This window comes from Melopsittacus undulatus, chromosome 8 (genome assembly GCF_012275295.1).
Source record: "Melopsittacus undulatus isolate bMelUnd1 chromosome 8, bMelUnd1.mat.Z, whole genome shotgun sequence".
Classification (NCBI taxonomy): domain Eukaryota; kingdom Metazoa; phylum Chordata; class Aves; order Psittaciformes; family Psittaculidae; genus Melopsittacus; species Melopsittacus undulatus.
This window is the reverse complement of record NC_047534.1, coordinates 39,009,391-39,031,937: the sequence shown is the minus strand read 5'-3', so window position 1 is coordinate 39,031,937 and position 22,547 is coordinate 39,009,391. Positions and strand designations below refer to the sequence as shown.

The 22,547-nt window shown below is 35.3% G+C and overlaps 1 protein-coding gene across 2 annotated transcripts in view; it reads right to left on the bottom strand.

The window, feature by feature from the left end:
• The window catches only part of CCDC141 (coiled-coil domain containing 141), an 83,951-nt gene extending 69,915 nt beyond the window's left edge, over window positions 1-14,036 (bottom strand). For both annotated transcript variants that reach the window (XM_031052355.2, XM_031052356.2), the window contains exons 1-2: window positions 13,935-14,036; window positions 12,225-12,347 (exon numbers count right to left, since the gene is read on the bottom strand). In XM_031052355.2, coding sequence (XP_030908215.2) covers window positions 12,225-12,347; window positions 13,935-14,036 — 225 coding nt within the window. The remainder of the gene's footprint in view (window positions 1-12,224; window positions 12,348-13,934) is intronic.
• Between the last annotated feature and the right edge of the window lie 8,511 nt (window positions 14,037-22,547).

The following is a 22,547-nucleotide window of genomic DNA, read 5'->3' as shown; positions in this document are numbered from 1 at the left end:
CCTAGCTTCATCAAAATAATAAGTTAATGAACTGAGCTTATAAAAATTTTAGATAAAAATCCATCTTTCACTGCAATATTTAACACAGTTCTTTTGATTTGTTCTTAATTTTCCTTTCCCTGGTTTGCTTCATTATTTCTCAATTATTTTTATATTGTCAAAGCTATAAAAATTACCTTGGTCATGTAATACTGGATTTTCCTAAATATACACACAATCTCTTCAGAGTCAGCAAAGCCTTGATTCTTTGTTCATCTTCAAAAACAGGCTAAACTCCAAGTATTAACTGCCAAGTGTTATCTGTGTTGGATGAAACTTGGCTAAGAGATCTAAAGGGAGTTTGTCTTAGTTTCTAGCACTTACAAGAAAAGATCTTGTGAAAGTCTTGGGGAAGCTTTAAAACCAAAGTGCAGAATAAAAGAAATATCATGACAAAAGATGAACGAAAGAAATACCCAAGGATGTGAATTCACTGCCCTGTAATGACACCGTAAAGTCTTGAAATCTCCAATGGTCCATAAAATACTAAGAAGGAGAAAGAAGTTATTTCATCTGGAAGGCCTCTTTAACCATCTTTTCAGGCCCTATCCTTTATTTTCCACTTGATGGTTAAGTTCAGACAAACAGGATTTTCGCAATAAAAACAGATCAAACACACCAAAGGCAAACTCGCATTAATAGTGCGGTCATATTTCTATCATATTATAGAATGCTAGTAAAATTGGTAGACTTCCATTATTTTATCATCTTACTAATTATGCTACTAAATTTGATTCTAAGCTTTTCCACAAGGAATACTAATGAACAATTTCTTTAACTGAAGCCACTCACCAATAGGTAGTTAAGCTCACAACTATAACATGTTGCTCTTCAAATACTACCTACATACCATTACAGTATTTTAGTCTTTTAATTTATTTCTAATGCCAACTGTTACTGTTATTCATTACATTTCATAAACATAAAGGCAGGATTTGACATTTCCTTTCCTTTGAAAGAGACCCAGCTATTGATTATCAAAATATATTTTGAAAACCCACCCACACTGCTTGCAAGGTGATTTTAAAAGGCTAGCCCAGTAAAAGCACAGTATAAAACAATGGTTTTGTTACCATGAAGACACAGTCAAGGACAATATGACTAGGCTTTCAGACACATAAGAAAGGATTTTCCACGTCATGCTGCTTTTTATCTATGCAATTTCATCCAAATATATTTTCTAACTATATAATGACATGAAATGCCTAGAACTCTGCCTGTCTAGAGGACAGAAGAATGACTTCACTCTTTCCTAACAGCTCAGATTACTCAAAGTAATAGCACTCAAGACCCAAACTCAACACTAACACTATTTTAGGTTTAGAAAAAGACAAGCCTAGAAGAATCACTAATTATGAGATAAAATGTGATTTTTTTAAAAAGCTATAAAAATGGAAAAATAAATGTTTTATGGATTTCATTTTTTTCTGTAGCTTCACTACTGATAAATGAAGGCATCTGAAGATACCACAAAAACAAACAAAACAAAACAACAACAACAAACCAAAAAAAACCTCCCACACACACAAAAAAACAAACTAAAAACAACAACAAACCCCAGCAGTAGGAAGATGGGAATTATGCTGCCCTTTGACAGGCAGGCAGGAAAGAGGCCTAAAGATAACTTTCGGCTGTGTCTGGGCTTCAGAAGACTGACATTCAAGAAGGAAATTCAAAAGATTACCACATGCCCTGGGAAATGTGACGTTCCACAGATCTCTCCCATCACCATTTAAAACTCAGGATCTGAGTTTACTTCATCATGAATAGCTGTGACTATAAACTGAATTTGGTCCTCAGCGTATTTTCACGCTTGTGTAATAGCAATGAAATCACTTTCACACTCATGATGGATGTTTGAATCATCAGGAAAAAAAAAAACATACTAAGAAGCTGGTTCATGAAAATAAATAAGGAAGACCCTGTAAAACATATATTTTTTGAGTATCCATACATGTACCACTAAAATACCATATCTCCAAGATAAGATACTCACAGCCTCTGTTTAATAAAAAAATATATCACAGAAGAAATTAATTGATAGCCTCTGTTCATAAATTAATGAATATATATAGGGAGGTTTTATTTTCTATGTAGCATGAGACATTTTTATTTTCTTCCAGTGAATTTTGAGTGCAGTAACAATTACTTCATATTATTTTGTCCCTGAATTGCATTGGCATGAAAGGGTAGAGAACAGGTTGAGAGAGCAGTTGTCAAACATTATAAACATGTCTAAAAAAAAAATAAATGCTAGTTCTAAAATAGCCCTTTAAATACTACTGGATGAAAAGCTGATGAAGCAAAGCACTGAGGGAAGCCATTATTATGTTTGTGTCTTACTGAAGCATAAAACAGTTACATGCACAAAAACTCTATTAAAGTAACAGAACTCATTAATTATCCAGCATGAGATTTTCTTGACATACTGGACCAGCCCTGTAACTACTATAACAGGAATTAAATGAGTATGTGATACTGATAGTTTTTTTACTGTCACCATCTTAATATATATCATTGAAAATAAATAGTTGTCATGGGCTTAATGCTGACACATAAAAAAAAAAAGGTAAAATATTTTCAGACTTTCAAACACAGCTTGCATGTAACTAGTAGCTATTTTCCACAAATTATTATACCACTTTCACAGCTTCCTGAATATACAGTGGAAAAACAGGTGGTATCTGAGGTAGCTCCATTTGGAATTTCTTGGCCAACCTTTTAAAGAGCTGCCTGTTTTATATTTTGAAATAAAACTAGACATGCATTTATCCTAATATTATATCACCTTCAACATATTAGAAAGATGTTTTAAATGTTAATGATTTCCTAACTACTCAGGGTGGACATTGTAAAACTAGTACAGGTCCCCAAAGCAGATTTTCTTCTTTTAGAAGCCTTTTTTTTCTGAACAGGTTGTTAGTTAACATTTGTACCTGACCAGTATGCTATATTTCCCAGTAACTGATTAGCTGTGAGGAACATAATCCCTAACAAAAAGAGAAAGCAGGGACAACTTGAAAACTATCAGTCATGCTTCATGTAATTATTTTTTCTTATTCAATTACTGTGTGATGAATTCAAACCCAAAGAAAATTTGAAAGTTAAATCAAACTGCTACTTTTAATAAAATGCAAGAAGTGTGCATAAAGCTACAAAAACAAACATTAGAAAACTGTTCATGGGTACTAACCTTTAAGTTTTTATAACTGATTCATGGAAATTTGGAAATGCAGACAATTTTTTCTTTAATGCCTATTGAAAATGCTTCAAACATTTAAAACAGCTTTCTACTTTATTTTGTTTAAACAGCTCCCAATATAATATCAAAACAGTTGTCATTTTGTCTCTTACCCCAGCAACTGAATACAGTTGCATTTTGAGAAGACAGACAAGCAAAAATAAAAATATATTTCACAGGAAACTTTACTCTGTTGAGGAAGAATTCAGGTACATAAGACGGTCTATTGAAGTTCTCTTAGATGGTTATATTAAGGTTTTATTGCCATGAGTCTGAAATGATACTTTCCATAACTATCAAAGCCATTAGTTACTGTGAACTTTCTAAATATTTATCCACAACTATTTTTGTTTCTATACACTACACACAGAAATATTTTATTTTTCAATGGAGTAGACTGGTATTTCTGGTATTACACTTTTCAGCTTTGGAATATGAGCTTTTATCAACACAGGATCATAGAACAATTAATGTTGGAAGGGACTCTGCAGGTCATCTGTCCAACCCCTTGCTCAGGTTATTCAAAGACTTATCCTGTGAAGTCCTGAATATCTCCAACAATAGAAATTCCAGAAGGGAATTCCAGAACTTCTTTGCACAATCTGTTCCAGAATTAAACCAACTTCATAGGTAAACTTCTTTTTTACATAATATCTCATTAGAATTTCTTTTTTTCCAAATCTTGTCTCTTGTCCTAGATGTAAACTTAGAGTAAAAACGTGTATTTCCATCAAAAAATGATGACTAATGGAAAGCAAAATATTTCACAGAAACCTGAATTTTGCTGTGGTAGGGTTTTTAATTGAATTAACTTTTACATTTTTTCCAGTGATTCCTTAATTTCATTTCAATAGTTTTTTTCAATTAGGTGTTTCAGTTTCCCATTTTGGCATGATTTCTCAATAAATGCATTAAAAATATATTTACTGTTTCAATAGAGCAAACCCAAATTTGTAATGATATTTTTTCCTGGAAAAGTCTAGTCTTGTGACTATTTTATTTTTCCAGTGTTAACAGGGGGAGGGAAGAAAAAAAAAATCATCCATCCCATCCAGCTCTGAGTGTGTGTTATTGTTATTTCTCAAGGTAGCAATTATGTGATATGAACATGTCCTGTCCATAGCATTTTTTCGTTTCATATGTTGATTCTTTTTATGAACTTTCACTCCCTATAAGTACTGAAGAATGGAATGGTATGTTTCTCTTTGGGCTTTAAGAAGCTGGTCTGAAGCATGACAAAGAAGGGATGCCTAGCAGGTAGACAAAAAAAGGAGTTTCTACAAACATTCAGTTTCTGCTGGTCTCAGCAAAGATGTATCAGTAAAGCACTGTTTTAAGCACTGCAAACCAATTTCAATTTCCATGGGAGATGTTTTTGCATTTCCACTTCCACACAACTGTATTCACTATACTAAAAAAGGGCACTAGTAGCTTGAAGGGAGCAGTACTAAGGAACACTGGGGCCATTATATTTTGGTACAAAGCTACTACAATTTTATACTCTGGGCCTAGCTAAAATTAAAAATGCTCAAATAGCATACCACAGAATTACAATGAGCATATCATAGAACTGAAGCAAAAAGTATTAGATACAAATATACAAATTAAAAATAGGTCAAATTCTGTACTTACACTCAGATTTTCATGAGTAGCAGACTCCTACAAAACTTAATTCTACTAGTCTCATTGCAAAAGAGCATATTCCTGTTCATGTTAAAATATTTACATTTTTCATTTCAAAATAATTTGGAATTTTTTTAGGTACAGTCATAACTTCATAGAGAATATTGATTACACTCTGATTCTTTCCAAATCCAGTCATCATAAAATAAGCTTTTTATCTCTGAAATACTATCCAATATTTCTTCTTAAACAGGCAGCAGCTCCTTAATCAATCTAATTCATAACTAAAATTCAGTCTTTGGTAGCTCATGTCAACATGAACAACAGAGATTTAAATTATTAGCTATAGTACAATCAGAAATTAAGAACTTTAATAAAGCAAAGATCCATAATTTTTCAACCTCGTAAGACCTCTGTCATCAATTCAGCCCCCTGGGTCTTAGAAACAATAATTTCATAAAGTCCTTTTTACAAATATTTCTTGTTGCAAATCACCTAGTATTTTTGCCCTTTCTATTCCTATTGAAAAATCTATTTTGAGACATTGCTTTGACAGTTAGGAATTTTTTCCAACCTACATTTTCAGTGATCTCCATTTATATTCCTACGCCAGCAGTGGCCTTGAATTTAACAAGCTGCTTTCCTGGGGTGTTTACCCATTCAATATATCTATGAGAATCTCAGACTTTTTGCTAATCCAAACAAAACATTTTCTTAGTCAACACTAAGAAATAAGATGATCTACAATAAGAAATTAGATTATATTCTTCCCTTTGATATCCCTACTAGTCATCTACCTTCAGTTTCATGTTGGCTTTTTTCAATATAGATGACCAGAAATCTAAATTTCTACTCATGCTTCCCAATTCTCTTTCCACAGCCATGGTGGTTAATATTTGTTCCACAATCAGGGAGTAAACTTAAAGCGGCAACAGAAACACCTGCTATTTACTTTAACTTCACAACCTGATATTTGGACTGTTGAACTTCATATCATTCCAGTTATTATACTACTGAAGTTCATTTGCTTCCTTCTGACCCTTTTCCTTTCACAATCAGGTTCATTTCAGTTTCACCATATCATGATGTGGTTCATCACCAGATTGTTCCAAACAAGAAATATTCTCATCACAGCTGGATATTGGATTGCTCTGGAAGGAGAGAACTTAAAAAAAAACTCTGCCTTTTGTTCCTTTTCTCATCCATTTCTGTCATTATTTCCTAAAAAACATTTGTAAAACTGTTTGTGCAGACTCACATATGAGAGTGAATCACATATTTGTCTCATAATTGTAAAATTATCTCACTTTAAATTGTGATCTTGCTCAGTGGTTTCTTTTGTTCATCTTTCCCTATATTTCTCTTTATTATTATTTTGGGCAAAATTTCACATATAAGCTTACGTTTTACATAATACAAAGGTCTAGCTTCAGATTCTTACAGTGAAAATTGTACCTTGGAATTTTCAGAGGTATAAATTGTCCACTTCAAAGAGATGCTGATAAAAATTAACGTTTTTTATAGCTAGTGCTGAAATTACAGAACACAAATAGCTGCTAACTTGAAGCTCAGAAAGGAGTCAAACTATTTTGAGACAAATACTATTTCAGTGGGAATTTTGTTTATGCAAATATCGAACCTGACGAGTCAGCTGACATAACATCGAAAAAAATATTCATTAAATCTTACAATTACACTTCTTTCTTTTTTTCAAATCACTTGCAAAACTCAGCTCAACTTTATGATGAAAATGAAGCCAAACTTTGTTGCTAATTGTACTGTTGGGCACCTCAAATAATTAACTGCAAATAATACAGAAGATATTAACATATTATCTCTTCCATAACAAATTTACTGAAAAGTAAGCAAAATGAAAATGATTTTACTTGAAATAACTGACTTATTTAAAAGATACCAAACATAAAATATGAGCATATTATATTATTTCTTTTTGAAGAATAGATTTTTCTAATTGTTTTAGTTGGATATTAGCATATATATTGCCATTTGGCAATTTATGCTCTGTGAATTGAAATAAATAAAATAATTAGGAGCAATATTCAGACTTATGAGCCAAATTAATAACAGTGTTAGTTTTAAACTTAAGTTTATTGGCTAGGTTTATTTCTGGTTTGTAGAGGTTTTACCACAGTCTCATGATAAAAACCAGACCTTTGGAAGCAAATCAAGAATTCTGTTGTTTATCATTGTCATAGCCAAAAGCATGGCAACACATCCACACATGCAGTCTTTTCTTTTTTCTTTTCCTTTTTTTTTTCTCTTTTAATGGTATAGAAAACATGAAAATTGAGAGATTCAAACATTAAGATTTTATCTCCAGATAAGGCTTCTGTTGGAAACAACTGAATTATGGGGAACAGAAGAAACATGTATGTATAATGCAATCAATATGATTTTACCTTGTGACAACTTTGTCTCTTCCTACATTGTTTTTTTTTTATTGTGATGAATGAGACATCAGAACATACATATACATATATTTCAATTTCCAGAACATATAAACCTGCTAAAGGTCATCTAAGCAAGGATGGAGCAAATGTTGGGAAGGAGATTTGTGTGAAATCACAGAAGTTGATGTTTTCTACAAAATTTACTGCTGATGATGATCTAATTTAGCAAAACAGAAACAGCATATATTAGTTTAAAATGAGAACTTATTATTTGAGACTACTGAAGGGTCAAATCACAGAGAAAAAGGGCTATGATTCCAAAGCTGGAAGCATTTATATTTGTAAACTATGCTTGAAAGAAACATTTTAGGTTAGTCGATGGAACCTGCAACAATGAATACTTGTGTTGGCAGCATCTAGACTTGTCACATGGATTCATCAATTACAAAATAATATGCAATTCTTTAACACTTACAAACAATTTTATGTCCAAAGGAAAAGAAATCTGTAAGCTTTCCTAAAACAAATGACAAGAATATATGAATTTTCCTGATCAATTAGGCATCACTGAACAAAACTAAGTTTACCTCTTAAATTCTAGCTGCTAAACAAGTTTCAATAATCTTCTGGACACTAGCAGTCAGTATGACAATTCAACAAAAATGAATAATTTCTACTATAAAGGACATCAATATTATACATATAAAAAAAAATCAACACTGAAAGGGATTTTAACTCAATGTTGTAAATATCATGTACATGGTTTTTGTTTAGTCTCAGTTTTACTATTTCCTCTTCAGCATTTATACTTTGAACTCTTTTAACAATAACGTCTGTTTCCTAATCCATACATTTCTGAATCAGAACATTTTCAAAACTCTTATTCTGCTTTTTATGAAAATAGCAGGATGTTCCAAATTACCAAATACAGTGGGATAAATTTAAATCAGTAATAAGTGTGATAGTGTGATTTTTATCAATGGAAACTATTTTGAATATGTTTTTTCATAATACACTAAGGTATCCACACCAGTTTTTATCAAAATAATTCTGAACCTTTTCAGAATTTGAATGTTCACGATGTTCAGAATAATTTCTGAAATTAAAAGCAGTAAAGGAATGTACTAAAAATTACTGCTCTCTCATTAAACTCTTGTTCAAATTCTGTTCCTATTACCCTTTAAAATAACATCTACCTTACTGAGTGAAAGACCAGTCACTTTATTAACTTGTTAGCATTGCTAACTCAAAAGCAATTACTTGGAACAGAGAGCTGGATTACATTTCTTTTCCTCTAGTATGACAGGTACTATAAACTGATCACTGTGCAAGATTTAGTCCTTAACTAATGCCTGTGAATCCTCACGGTATGAAGGCAATGAAAGAATCTGGCCTGAATATTTTGATTATAATTTACAAGATATATATACTGGGATGAGAATAGAGACATAGGATTTTTTAGGTTAGAAAAGGCCTTCAAGATCATGAAGTCCAACTATAAACCTAATACTGACAAGTCTGCTATTAAACCATGTCCCTAGAATGCAAATTGAGTGTCCACTTCCTGTCTGCAAAAAGAATTTCTATTAAAATAAACAAATCTGCTGAATTAAAATGTGACCTAGCCTCTCTCTTATGCACATAAACATTGAAGCTAATAAGAAAAAGGATGATGAAAACAAAGAATGAGTTTGCAAAATAACGTGGGATAATGCCAGCATGTCAATATAAATTATCTTTTAAAAGTCTATAGCTCTTCAGCACTGCTTCAAAAGATGTATTTAGTCCTTTAAGCAGGACTAGTTTCATGTTCAAATAATTGCTTGCTTGTTCAGGAATTTTTGCCTGTTGTGCTCAAATGCTTAGATTTGGATTGAGCTAACCAGCTTAAGCATATGCGTATCCAGTATTGGTATCTGTCAGGAAACATGAATTTGCATGTTTCTAAATGCAACAATAAAAGAGAAACAGAAAAACAATTCAAATCTACCTCACTCTTCACATTCAGGTGACTGAAAAATCAATCCATTTTCTGAGGATCCAAGAAGAGAAATTCTTAATTACACTGTTTTCTACTTATAAAAACTATAGTTTCAAGATTAAAAACTGAAGGATTCCATCTTCACTTTTTTTAATAAAGTACACTAGGAAAAAAAATACACTTCTTGCTTTTTGCTATAATTAACTAATCTTCTTACTTTGAAAAGTTAGACTGCTAAAAAACAAATGAAACTAATATGGCATTTAGCAAATTTTCAAATTCATACTAGGTTAATCATTGAAACAATTCAGATAGCCATCAATATAAATAGAAAATGTAATAAATGCACTTTTGAATTAAATTCTTTTTAATGGATATTCATAATTTATGTTATGGAAGTCTTAATTGTCATATGTGACAGTAAGATCTAATAGAATATTTGTAATATACTATATGCTATGAGCATTATTACAGTTGCCTGTAAGAGTTAAAATACCACAATGTTATCACATAACTGGAACAAATTTTACTTGCGCACAAGACCTTAGCTTCATCTTTACCTTTTTTTAGGCTATTTATAATCCATTCCAAATAAAAAGATCTAATTAAGAGGAAAATAAATATGTTATAAACTGCCACAGACTATCACTGATAGAGTCAGTCAGGACAACAAACTTCTAACTGATACGGAAGAATTACAAACTGGATAAGACTGCAGCTGGGAGAATGTTCATGTATTTGTGTAATTAATTATTGTTAAGATTAACAATATCATGTTGCTCATTAAGAGCAAAAAATCAACTAGAACTGTATATATTGGACAAAACAAGGCCACCTAACAACCGCAATTATGTCATCTTTCAACCCCTCTCCTGCCCACATTTCAAAACACTTTTTTTAACCTTCTCACGAGAAACTAAATCTTTATGTCTATAAAAACTGAAGACAGAAACATTACTACCTCAATCTGTCTTCACATAACTAATGAATAATTCATTAACAAATGCTAAGTGGTGAAAAATACTACAATCAGTACTTCAAAGACTAGGAATGATTCTTGTAAAAACTTTTGACAAGTGGATTTAGTAACTTTAGAATTAGACTGAGTAATTACTGACAAGTGTTAATAGTTTACTGTAAGGCAAAGGGTCATGGCTGCAAAATGCTCGGTCAGTATGAGTTACAATGACACTGCAGTCCTCTTATTGTACATTGTAAATTATTGGGCAAAACCCAGATATTTTAAACTTAACCCTTTTATAGTTTGTTCATTAACCTGTGAATTTTGCAAGCACTGCAGGTATAAAACATTAAATTATTAGCATTTGCTCCTAATAAATTTTGATGACAAGCATTCTTTAACAGTTCATACATAATCAATTTTCTGATCTGATAAACGCTATTAAGCTTCAGGGATCCAAATAAAGATCAGTCATCTAGGTTCAAGCATTCAGTCACAAGACTTCATAAGTATGAGTGAAAAAATTAGCATTTTCGTCAATATTAACTATTTGGTTTTGTTTTATTATTTTACTTCTGTTGTGAGAAAAAAAACCCACGTAAACACTGTTAAATGAAAAATAAACTTAAGATTCCATGGATCTAGGCTAATAGGAATAAAAAGTCCAACATCTGAATGAGCATCAGAGAACATTAAATGCTTTGGGATTTTTTTCCCTACTATTAAAATATTTTTTAAAATAAAAGAAATATTTCCAAAATTTAAAGTTTAAAGATTTAATACAAATATTTCAAGTTGGAGTCCACAGAGAAGACTTTATTGCTTTATTGTTGTTGTTCATAGTTTCATTGTTCTTTTGGTTTTTGGTGGGATTTCTGGGTATGTAGGGTTTTTTGGTAATGCTACTGTTCATACTTTTCAAAAAACCACACTATGCACCATATTAGATTACATTCTCCATATATTGTATTAAATTACCTCACATATGCCTGAGATTTATAATGAATGGTAAGCACAGTCACTAGTATTAAATCAAATATACTTGATTCTCTCCAGATCATGTTTGACCTTTCAGATCTGGTATTTTTGTAATCTTAAAAAAAAAAAAAAAACACAGAAAAAAGAGAAAGATGGAATCTAATAAGTTGCTGTGCAGAGCTTCAAGATTTTAGAAGAATTTATTTGTCTTCATATAGGAAGTCAATCTGCTCTACGAAAACATGAAAACAAAATTTCTTATATGCCTTAGACTCTTCTCAGTGTCAAATATCCACATTTAAAAAAATTCAGGGACATGCACGTCCCTCCTTGTACAAATGCCCCTGTTATAATTTGCTCTAAGAATGTTAAAATCTGAATTTAGGTCTTTTACTTAGGTAAAATCTTCCTAGCTCAAGATAAGCAATATTTAATGTTACAATATCACTCTTACCATAAATCACATCAACTAATATTCGATATAAATGTGCCTAGAATATCTGCTTCACATAATGAGTTTATTTGTGTTTATAGTTGTTGTGAACAAATCAAACTTTTTGTAACATTGCAGAACTAAAAAAAACATTTAAATAAAAAGTAAACAATAAACATATAAATAAAGTTTAACAATAATTTAAAAAATAAAAATTTAACAATTTGTTAACAATAAAAAACCCCAAAACATTTCATCATATTTAGCAGTTACTGAGGGCTATAGAAATTCTTCACTTGACTTGACAGTGATGCATAAAGTGGAAGAAACAGCATATCTTTACTGCTGTTGCCAGAAAACAGTAATTGACAGCATATTTTTCCAGTGCAGATGCCTGATTTTGATCAGTTCCTCTGGCAAAGACAGAACATACTTTTTTTTTATGTGGAGTTTAGCTTTACTTTACATTGCAACAGGAGGCTCAGGCGGCTATGTCAACTGTTCTACTGGAATTACAATGACAAGATGCATTTTTGTGTGGTTTTACCACATTTTACCTTAAGTTTAGCTAGGAGGTATTCATGATCTTGCAGGAGCTTTTTTGTCTCATCTTGGTTGCTGCCAATTTCTAACAAATTTGGTGTTGATTCAGCCAGCTGAAGCTTCACCCATTTTCCACACTGTAATAAGCAAACAATTACAGCCTTTAGAAACCACAGACTTGTATACAGTATATGTACATACAAGAGACATAGAGTATGTATACAGGAAATTTATACAGTTGCAGAATGAAGATACAGAGGATACAACATGAACTTCCCTTCATGTGAAACAGGTATTAAAATCTCACACTGTAGTCTTATCCATTAGGTACTGTGATTTTGTTTTGGCTGTGAAGAGTAACATCACAATGAGCCTGAAAGGTTTCTCAAACTCATCTCCCTTTCAGCTGAAGATTGCATAGATAGTTAAGGAAACTTGGGGGGTGGTGGTAGGCAGAAAGTACAAATATATTACAACAAATGCAAAAACAATAACCCCAAATCTCATTTCTACCACACAGATCCAACATATCTGTATGCTGCATGTAGAGAGAAATTGCACAACTAGCAGCAGTGGCACTTCATAAGCTTTGGAATAGGAATCCAAAGAGCAATCTACCACTGTGCCCTGGACAATACAAAAAGAAAGGAAGCTTGACAACAGCCCAAAGCCTTACTGATTTTTTCCTCACTGTCTTGCAGAATTGCTACAGTCTGAGAAACATAACTCAGAGGGGGTGGTGATAAAGAAGGAAACTGGTGTCACTGGATGCTAGCATGGTTCCCACAGAACACAGGAGAAAAATATATGCCTTCAACCTAAGCTTCAGTCTCCTTCCAACAAAATTACTCCCCTGCAGCAGCAGATGGTCTCCCAGGAAGTGTGAGAACTGATAGGAGAGAACCTTCCCACTGGCACAATTGAGGTAAGCTCATCCTGAATAATCACCCTAATTTGGTGACAGCCCAACTCCTTATCACCTTACTTTTCATTACAGACACTCTAGTGGCTGAGGCTAGCTGTTTTCCAAGTTGCCTGGAGAGCAAAGAATCAAACTGCCAATAAATTCCAGCTGAGATTCAGGAAATAGGCATCCAGCTTTGTTCCCCATGCCAAATTTTGTGCAAGCTGTAAGTGCAGATTCCACCTCACAAAACAGGCCTTTAGGTGCTTAGAAGCACATCTGTATGTACACAAGGACTTCTACTAAATCACACCGGAATATGAATTCACAGCTTTCAAAAAATAAGTACTCATCAGGTTTAGGATTTTTTTTTCCCATCAAATACTCCAAAAAGAGACATAGAGTCTGCATTTATGGAGTTGGTAGAATATTTCTTATGTAAAAATATTGTTGAGTACTGTTTAAAAATAACTTTTGAAGAGCCTCAACTACAATTGAAATAATGAAAATATAAAATATCATCATGCTTATTAAATTTTCATGACACTCTGCATTTACCTCTTACTTTCTAAATAGAAAGGAAATCCTTGCCTCTAAGAGCCTACATATTTATTCTATTAAACAAAAAAACACAAGCAAAAATTGCAAACAGAAAAAGAGGATTAACTTCCAAGGAATCTCTATTTAATATTAACTGATTAAATTACATTGCCATTATCATTTTATGTTAGCTATTCATTTGCACAGAACATTTAAAAGTAGCAGTAATCACTGAGTAGTGGAAAGCCAATAACAGGCATGCCAGCAGTTGCTACCTTACCTTAAGTACAGCTATAACAATACTGGCATCCCCAGCTTGAACAGCTACTGAACTGACTGTTGTTGTAGAAAGCTTTTGCTCCGAACTGGCTTCATTTGACATGGTGTTTCAAAATGTGATTTCATACATTAAAGTAGACTTGAAATGCTCTTGCAAGGTCCGCTGTTCATTTCAGAACGTAACAGTCGCTTGGATTCATTCAGTGAAACAGCTCAGCTAACACTGATTAGTCTGCCAAAAGGAAAGAACAGGAGGTTAAAAATAGACAAGTCTATTGAGTTTATCATTCTTGAGAGAGATTTGACACACCCCTAGTTTGGAAGCATTAAGCTGCCTGTTCTTTTTTGTCATCATCTGAAGTGTGAAGAGCTTCTTCCATCAACATCACCTGACACTGACTAACCAAAGGATTCTCAAATTAAAAACAATAAGAAAAAAATTTACAATTGAGTTGTGAGGTTTTCCCATTCCACAAGTATTTTCTCGTTTACTAGTTACAGAATATACTCACTCAACATAATGCTTCCACTGAGTCAAAGATTTTAAACAGGATGAACATGTGTATATAAGTCAGATGCTAAATCCAGACAGGGAATTTTTAATCCAAAAATATTTAAAAGCACAGTTGACCATAACCAGAGAAGGAAGTCGACACTTGAAGAATGTGAATTCTTAAGTAGCGTTTCATTTCTGCCTAAGATTATTTACCTGTTTTTCAATTTAATAATAAGTTCTTTCTACAGTCTTCCTTTTGTTCTAAATAATCATAAGGAAAACCTATCTGATAACTTCTTTAACTCCTCTTAATTTTTTATTCAATACAGGAAAATTAATAGATGCATATAAATCCCAGTATTGATTTGGGACTTTAATTCTATTGTCAGAAGCCTAGAGCATGCCACAAGGAGCCTATAGTAGGAGACAGCAGCTGCTAGGTTGCCTTCCACAGAACAGCTGAGAAAGTGACACAGGTCATTCTGGAAACACAATTCCACCCATGAAACTACACGCATAACTCTCCTCTAAGCATCTGCTTGCTCATTTTGTTTTAAATATTGTGATATTTAGATAAATTGCTATATGAACTAGATTTACTAATGGCAAACTAGAGGAGACATGTGCAATGAAACTAAGATCTGGAAGCAAATTCTAAAATATTTTGGACTGGAAGAAACTTAGGGAAAGCACAGGGAATTTGTACAGATGCATCAAGGTCTGGGATTTGTTTGCTTGTCCATTCTTTCCCCCTCCCATTGTTGGCAGATTATAATCTTAATCAGATAGCCATCTCCAAATGATGAGTTTCGAATAGGGCATCCAGAAGCACGTTGTAATGGTTTGTTCTGAACTAAATGGGCTTGGCAAATCAAAACAACGATTTTCCCACAAATTATTTTGTGCCAAAACAGAACCACGAACCCTCATGTTTCCAACAAGAAAAACATACCAGAAAGCTTTCCAACTCCTTGTAACACCTGCAAGAGGCCCACAGACCCCTGCCACTGAAATATTATACAGATAATCATGAGACTCATGTGGGTATTAGTGTAATGAGTGTGGCAGGACAAAATGCTTGAAATTTAATGGCTATTCAAAAACTGAAAGGTAGAAGTCCTGAAGAAAACCTCAAAACTGAAACACAAAAGAGTCCTATTTTGGTTTGAATAGAAGGTAGATGGATTGTACAAAACTTGCTAAATACTAGAGATTTCAGAAAAACATTCCAGAAGACAGATGATGTTGGATTTTTCATGCTGCAGGAAGGACTGAAAACAAACAGGACTTTGTTGGAAAAAAACTTGAATAAAGCAAACAGACAAAAAGCAGCCTGACCCTCTTGTTAGTCTTATAAAAGTAGTCACAAGCCAATTACGGCACTATGTCAGAGTGTCCTTGAGATCTTGCTCTCTCAGAAGCACATTTCAGGTGTACTTTCTTAGGACACTAGTTGGGGCAATCCATCATTTCACTTAGGTGTCCAGATATAAGAGCTGTTTTTCACCCAGGTTAAATGACTAATCATTTTTTCATAGTGCTGACCAATGGAAATTGTGGAAAACCACCACACTCAAAAAGCTGACCATAAGCAACTTTGGCAGCAGCCGAGTCATGTGATTCCAAATGTCTGATAAAAAAAATGCATGGATATTGTATTCATTTGGCTTATGCTAAATATACAATATACAAGCAGAGAAAAGGTAGTAAGGAAACAGTAAAGATCTTATAACACAATCCCGGGAGAAAAAACTGAGTATTTTGGCATTACTTGAGGATCTATTTCACCTGTGTCCAGAAAAAAAAATACCAAGCATGCCTATCCCTCATCGCATCCTCTCTCTGAAACAAACAAAACTCCTGCTAGAAGCCAGAAGCAAGCAGACTATCTATGTCAGTAGAGAGAAATTTTTCCCCTTGCTACTGCTGTGTGAAAGACATGAGTAAGAATGACAAGAGGAAAAGAGCATTCACCAGCTGTCCACAAGAAACAGCCAAACTGAAGAAATGAACAAAGGAGTCAATCTCAGGAAAATAGAAAAAAAGATGAAGTCTCTCTAGTGTAAATAATACCAGGTATTACATGTAGCAGCTATATGTAAATGGCTTTGAGAGGATAGATAAAACTCCATTTTCAACTGTGTTTTATCAGTAGCTTTTTCTCATGTGTGGCAAGGGAAGGGTACTAATCAGAGTTTTGACAGCTGTGCATAGGAAAAGGGCCCACCTTTCTCAGAGATAAGTTGTCTTTCAGTCAGAGCTTTGGAGCTGCCAGTGCACCATGAAAACGCCTCTGGAAGAGACAAAGCTCCTTCCCTGCAGCCCCAAAGACGTGAGATTCTTCACTGTGCCTGGTTTGTAAATGTAACAGATCTCCTTTCCTTTCTTTGCCTCACACCTGGGAGAACTGATGTACACAGCAAAGGAGGGAAGGAGAACAAGGGAAGGAAGCATCCCTCAAACTGATGGGTCCTCATGTGGCTTGGAAGGTATATAAACTGCTTTCCTCTGGTGGCCCCACCTGAATGAGAGACAAAGGTGTCAGACCTCTCCAAGCCTGTGGCTGCTGCTTTTTGCTGGCTCCTACCATCTTACATTTCAAGTAGGCACCATTTTCAGGTATCATCAGGAATGACGGCATGAGGGCATGAATGCATGCTGTCCACAGGTCTCTCCAAGTTCATAAAGAGAGGGCATGGAGGTCATGTGCAAACGTGAGAGCTGAGCAGGAAGTGTTTCTCCTGGAAGAGGCTCATCTTTATCCTATGCTGGTTGAGTAAGTTTCTAGATGACTAACTGGTTGAAATCCTAACCAGGTTTTTTCATTCCTAAACCCCAAAACCAGTTATAAAAAGCATTCCAGCAGCAGGAGCAGTCAAGGGACAAAGACAGGAAACAGAGACCCCTCTACCAGAGGTCAAAAAGTAAACAAATGGCATGTGGGGAACGGTACCAGATCTTTCTTAACAATCAGAAAGCAGCACTTCTTTCAGAGAACCACACTATGAAAGCTGCCAGAAAACAGAAGGAAGCTGAGGCACTTGCTGGCATTATCCTTTTACTCAGGGCTGGAGAGACAGAACAAGCCCAGGCACAGACTGACCTCCCAGCACCCAGGGGCAGAGCAAGGACCAGTGGAAGCTACTCCAGCGCCCCCAGCAGGGCTGTGAGATGCGAACACAGGCTGCAATGTAGGGAAACCTGTCCTCCTGCAACCCCTGCGCCACCGAGGGCTGAAGGGCAGCCTGGCCAGGCCTCGCTCACAACAGTGAGGAGCTTCTGCTGCCAAAGTTATAGAGACAGGGCAGGTACATCGAAAGGTGGAAACTCTCCCTGCTTTCAAGAGCAAGGTAATTATTACCAGCAAGAGGGAAGGAAAGGGGCAGCCAGGGTAAATGAGATTAACTTCAGGTAGGTAACACCTGAAGCACAGGCAGAAGCTGTTTCCCTGTCAGCTTAGAGTCCATGAGCTTATCAAAAGGCAGCCCTAAAATAGCCTGGAACCCTGATGGCCCAAAAAAAGGGCATTGTGCTGTCTTTGTCACCATGGAAAGGAAAGGCACGGAAGTCCCAGTAAAGGGCTAGGAAACAGCTGTGAAAGAAAGTATGCCCAAGAAGTAAAAGACACCCTGCATGGCTCCAGCAAAAAAACAGTCTCTGTTGCCTGAATTATTGTGTCATAGTTCCGAGATTTTATTTAAAACCATACAAGTATAATGAAACATTATAGCTTGCATCTTTCCATTCTTCCCATGTATCACTCTAACAAAAAACAATTCTAGTCTTGCTCCTTCAGCAGCAATCCTGAAGACACTTTATACCACCCTAAGAAAATAACACAAAGATAAAAAGCTACCAAAAAAAAAACATTTTCACACTAAGCAAAGACCAAAAGCAAAGGTATTGTGGCTCATCCATGCCATATTGAATATGTCTTTGTGAAATTAAAAAACAACACTGCTAACTGTAAAATCAACAGTGTATCGGAGATCAACAAACTGGCAAACAGTTGCAAGGAACAAAATCACTATTTGTTTGCTTCCAGGGACAACAGCATTTAAACTCCCCCCCATACAGTAAACAGACCTGGGAAGCAGCAACAGCTGATACAGTTCAGCCCACTGGTTATTAATTTTTCATGTCCCACTCTTTCATTCCAAAGCATTCTCTTCTCTTTATCCCTCTTTTTGGATCCTAGAGGATTTCCACAAAGTATACGTGCTATTTGTACCTAGCACTTGTCAAAATAGTACCTAAATCCCTACTATTTATTAAATGATAGAAGAGATCCACCAAATTTAGCCAGGGCTTCCAACCATATGTCATACCACTTCAGCCTCCACTCTCATTTTAAGAAAGCTCATATAGCCTTTAAATTTAGAACGCCAGCTTCTAAATGTTATATAAGCAAGGACCATTATTTCTAGTATCTGTTACTTAAAAAACTGTCTTCCCCTTCCTTACATTCCTTATATAAAGGATAAGTAGCAATGCTGACACATAGGGACTACTTACATTATTATTCACTTGGCATCATGCTACTTGAATTCCTGAGGAGTGTACAATCACAGGGATTGTTTTCAAATATACAGAAGTAATAAACCTAGCATGGTGGTAGACTACTCATCTGATCTGCTTTCTTCTTATCTTAGCACATGACTTAAGGTGTTTCATACAACAATAAACTGGGGGAAGAGGACAAAAAGCACCATAAGGGAAGGAAGAAAAAGAGAATGAGAGAAGAGCACAGGCCCCAGCAATAATTCTAAAGCCATTGGCTGCTCTGACTGATTAACAGATGTACCTCTAAGCCAGCTCATCTGAACAGATGTCTCCAAATCCAAACACATTAATTACTTACTATTATTTTCCTTTGCAAGTTTGATTTTATTTTGGTGTCACAGCTAATGAAAAATGCAAGTTAGATTTATACTTTTCCTTCAAGGGACAGCTATAGGAAAGACTGAAAGTAAAAAATGACTTGGTGACTATTGAAGTGTAAATATTATGGTAAAATATAAACAATGAAAGTTTTAACTGCCTAATGGTAAGTAGATTAAATAAAACAGAAAACAATATACAAGTGTGAAGCGCACAGTGGTCCTATCTCATTCTCTCCCATATCCCAGGTGAAGAGACCACCATGTCCACTGAAGAAGTGGCAGGGAGACAAGCCCTACTTCAGTTTTCTCAGAATCAGCTGGAGAGCAGACTTACCCCATCAGCATCCCTAGGGAAGCCCAACATTTCTGTCTCTCTGGCTGTGATCCAAAGCAAACGCTGCACGGCCTATGGAGCTGTACTCTGACGAACACAGAAGTGGAGCAGTTTTAACAGCTCACAGGTGGCATGAACACTCATCAACCCACTTGCAAGCTTGTCAACAGAGAAAACAGTGTCCCAGTGCATTCAGCCCTGTTAGGAGAATAAAGAGACATTAGATAGTTCATTAGTCCATTGTTCAGGCTTCAGCAGCAGAAAGAGGACAGCTTATTACACAAGATTAGTACGTTACATCGCTCATGCATGTAAGGAAAGCCAGCAGGACTTTCGTTAGTAAATTCCTTGGGAGCATTTGAAATTCCTTCCTGATGTGGTGTGTTAACACAGCGGAGTACGCACCCTGCACCAAATATAGATGCGAGACAGGCTATGCTTTTGTTCCTGTAAAGAAGACTAAGATGCAGATTGTAACCCACAACTAAACCTCAAGGCAGCTGCAAACTGTCCCACTGATAACATAAATGCAATGACAGGTTTGCCCCATGTCACTTATTTCTGTGTTTAACTTAAATTTACAATTTAGCTGTATTGAAAGACTGTTTCTCTTCAACTCTTTTTCAATTTTTATACATGAGTACAGATGTCTGTATTAAATTTGCAAAATAAAAACATCAGTTAAAAAAAATCACATGGGTTGTTCAAAAAAAGTGCAACAGTGTAACTGGGCTCTTAGGACCATCTTTTAAGAGTGAAACATCTCTGTTCAATCTTGTCAAAAGTAATCTGCCAGCAATGATGCAGAGAGATCAGAATGAATGATGCAAAAAGATCAGTATGAGTCATTTATTTAACAGGAGACTAATTAAATAGATATAATCACACTAACCACACAAAAACATTAAAGCCATATTGTTGCTATTGTTTGGAAGAGTTCATTTAAATGGACACAAATTTCAGAAAGCTAAATTTAGAACAAGAACAGAGGTATGCTAAACAGCCACACTTCTAATAGCACAAGACTTTAGATATCTGATATTGAGGAGGATTTACCCAGAAGAGAAAAATTCAGCAGGGGAGCTGAATTCTAAGTGTTAAAAGAACTACGAGGCTTTAGAAGCTATTTTACGAAGTCATTTATCAGCAGAGCTATAAAAAGCAGTGCTTTGTTTTGTTTTAAAAAAAGATAACTCCACCTTGTATAACTCTGCTACTCGAAGGCTCAAACTGCTGAGCATTCCTCTGTATGTTCTAATCACACATTTCCCTTTTCTAAATCATGGTACCTGAACAGCAAGCACATACCAGATCCTGCTTATCCCTTCCATATTAAGTGCTGAATTTGTGACATACTTAGAAGAGGTTAAGGAGCAGGAAGCACTGAAAATTTTTCCCCCACCTTTGCTGATTTGTCTGGAACTGGGCTGCTAAACAGATGTGTGCTTATTGCTGACACCCAATGTAGCAGGGGTGTGACTACAGGATATGAGGATACACCCTCACTGTTCCCAGTTTAAGTGACTCTTCACAATCTTAACAGCAGTGTGTAACACTTCAGAATTCAAGTTCCACACAAATTTAGGAAGCATTGCCTGTAATTAAAGAAGAGCAACATCTTCTCTCTCCCTCCCCCATACTCTTTCAATACAAACTGAAGAGCAGTTAAGATTATTTTACATGCTTCAGAACCGTTTGTGAAATCTCCAGCTGTTTTACAGTCACAAGGAATTGGTGATTTGTTCCTTGTTCTGGGCCTGAATGCTCAAACTTCATTTGATCTGAATCCTTCTGTCTACAATAGCAGGTGGTTCAATGGAAAATGGTATTGAGACAGCTGTACCTTGGCAGTGTGTTCCCATCAGTCTCTTCAGGCTCTCATACAGGGTATGTGGCTGCAAGGCTGTGCCCAAAATGCAATCATTGTTTCAAGTCTCAAAGAACACTGCTTTTAATCCCTTGACTTCTACACAGCATTTCTTCTCTTTTACACCCAATAGCAGTCACAGAAGCAGCAAAATCTTAGGAGGGCCACCAAATTGTTCTGTTACTTGCTCCAAGCAACTTCTGGTTCTTCCACCACACAGATTAAAGATCAGCCATCTCAGTACCTCATGTTTCTCCTCTTGAAATTTAACAGAAGGCAGAGCACGTAGCTCTCACAATGGCAAAATAGCGTAAATTGGGAGAAAATTTAGAAAAAGATTATAAAATAAAAAGAAGGAATTCAAACAGAGATGGAAGACAAAAGACTGGACAACATTCTGAACCAGAAGTCTTGATGAATGGCAAGCTGAAAGTTGCAGGAATGAAATAGGGACTGACAAGCAACAGCACGTGCAAAGGCACACATGGCCCCTGAGGTAAGAGATGTCAGGGTATTGAAAGAGCTCTGTATTGTTCAAGAAGTTGCCACTGACATGTCTGTGTTAAGTATAAGCTGAAAGAGCTTGTGGGAAGGTGGCACACACATTGATTGAGAATCTAATGTTGCAATTAGTGTTGGATCAATTTAAATCATATTTGGATCTGAGCTTCCAGATTAGTTTTATTCTTAAGATTAAACTGAATGTAATAAAACAGTGCTCTGAGAGCCTAACTAATACGCAGTAAATGAACACAGTCAGGAGTTCACAACAAAACTGCAGTACTGCTGTAAAACAAATCGCTAATGGACTGTCTGTAACCTTCTAGTCAGTGTTAGATCTGCAAGGTATATAGGCTTTATCCGTGACCCTTTTACAGATACACATATACTGTACACCATCAGCATCAGAGCTGGTCATGCAAATAAACTAGTCGCTCAAACATATCTTTTCCAAGAGCTTTATCTATCACAGACTATCCAGTAACATGTCCAGGATCCTCCTGCCATGACAGAACTCTTTTCCTCTGAGTGGT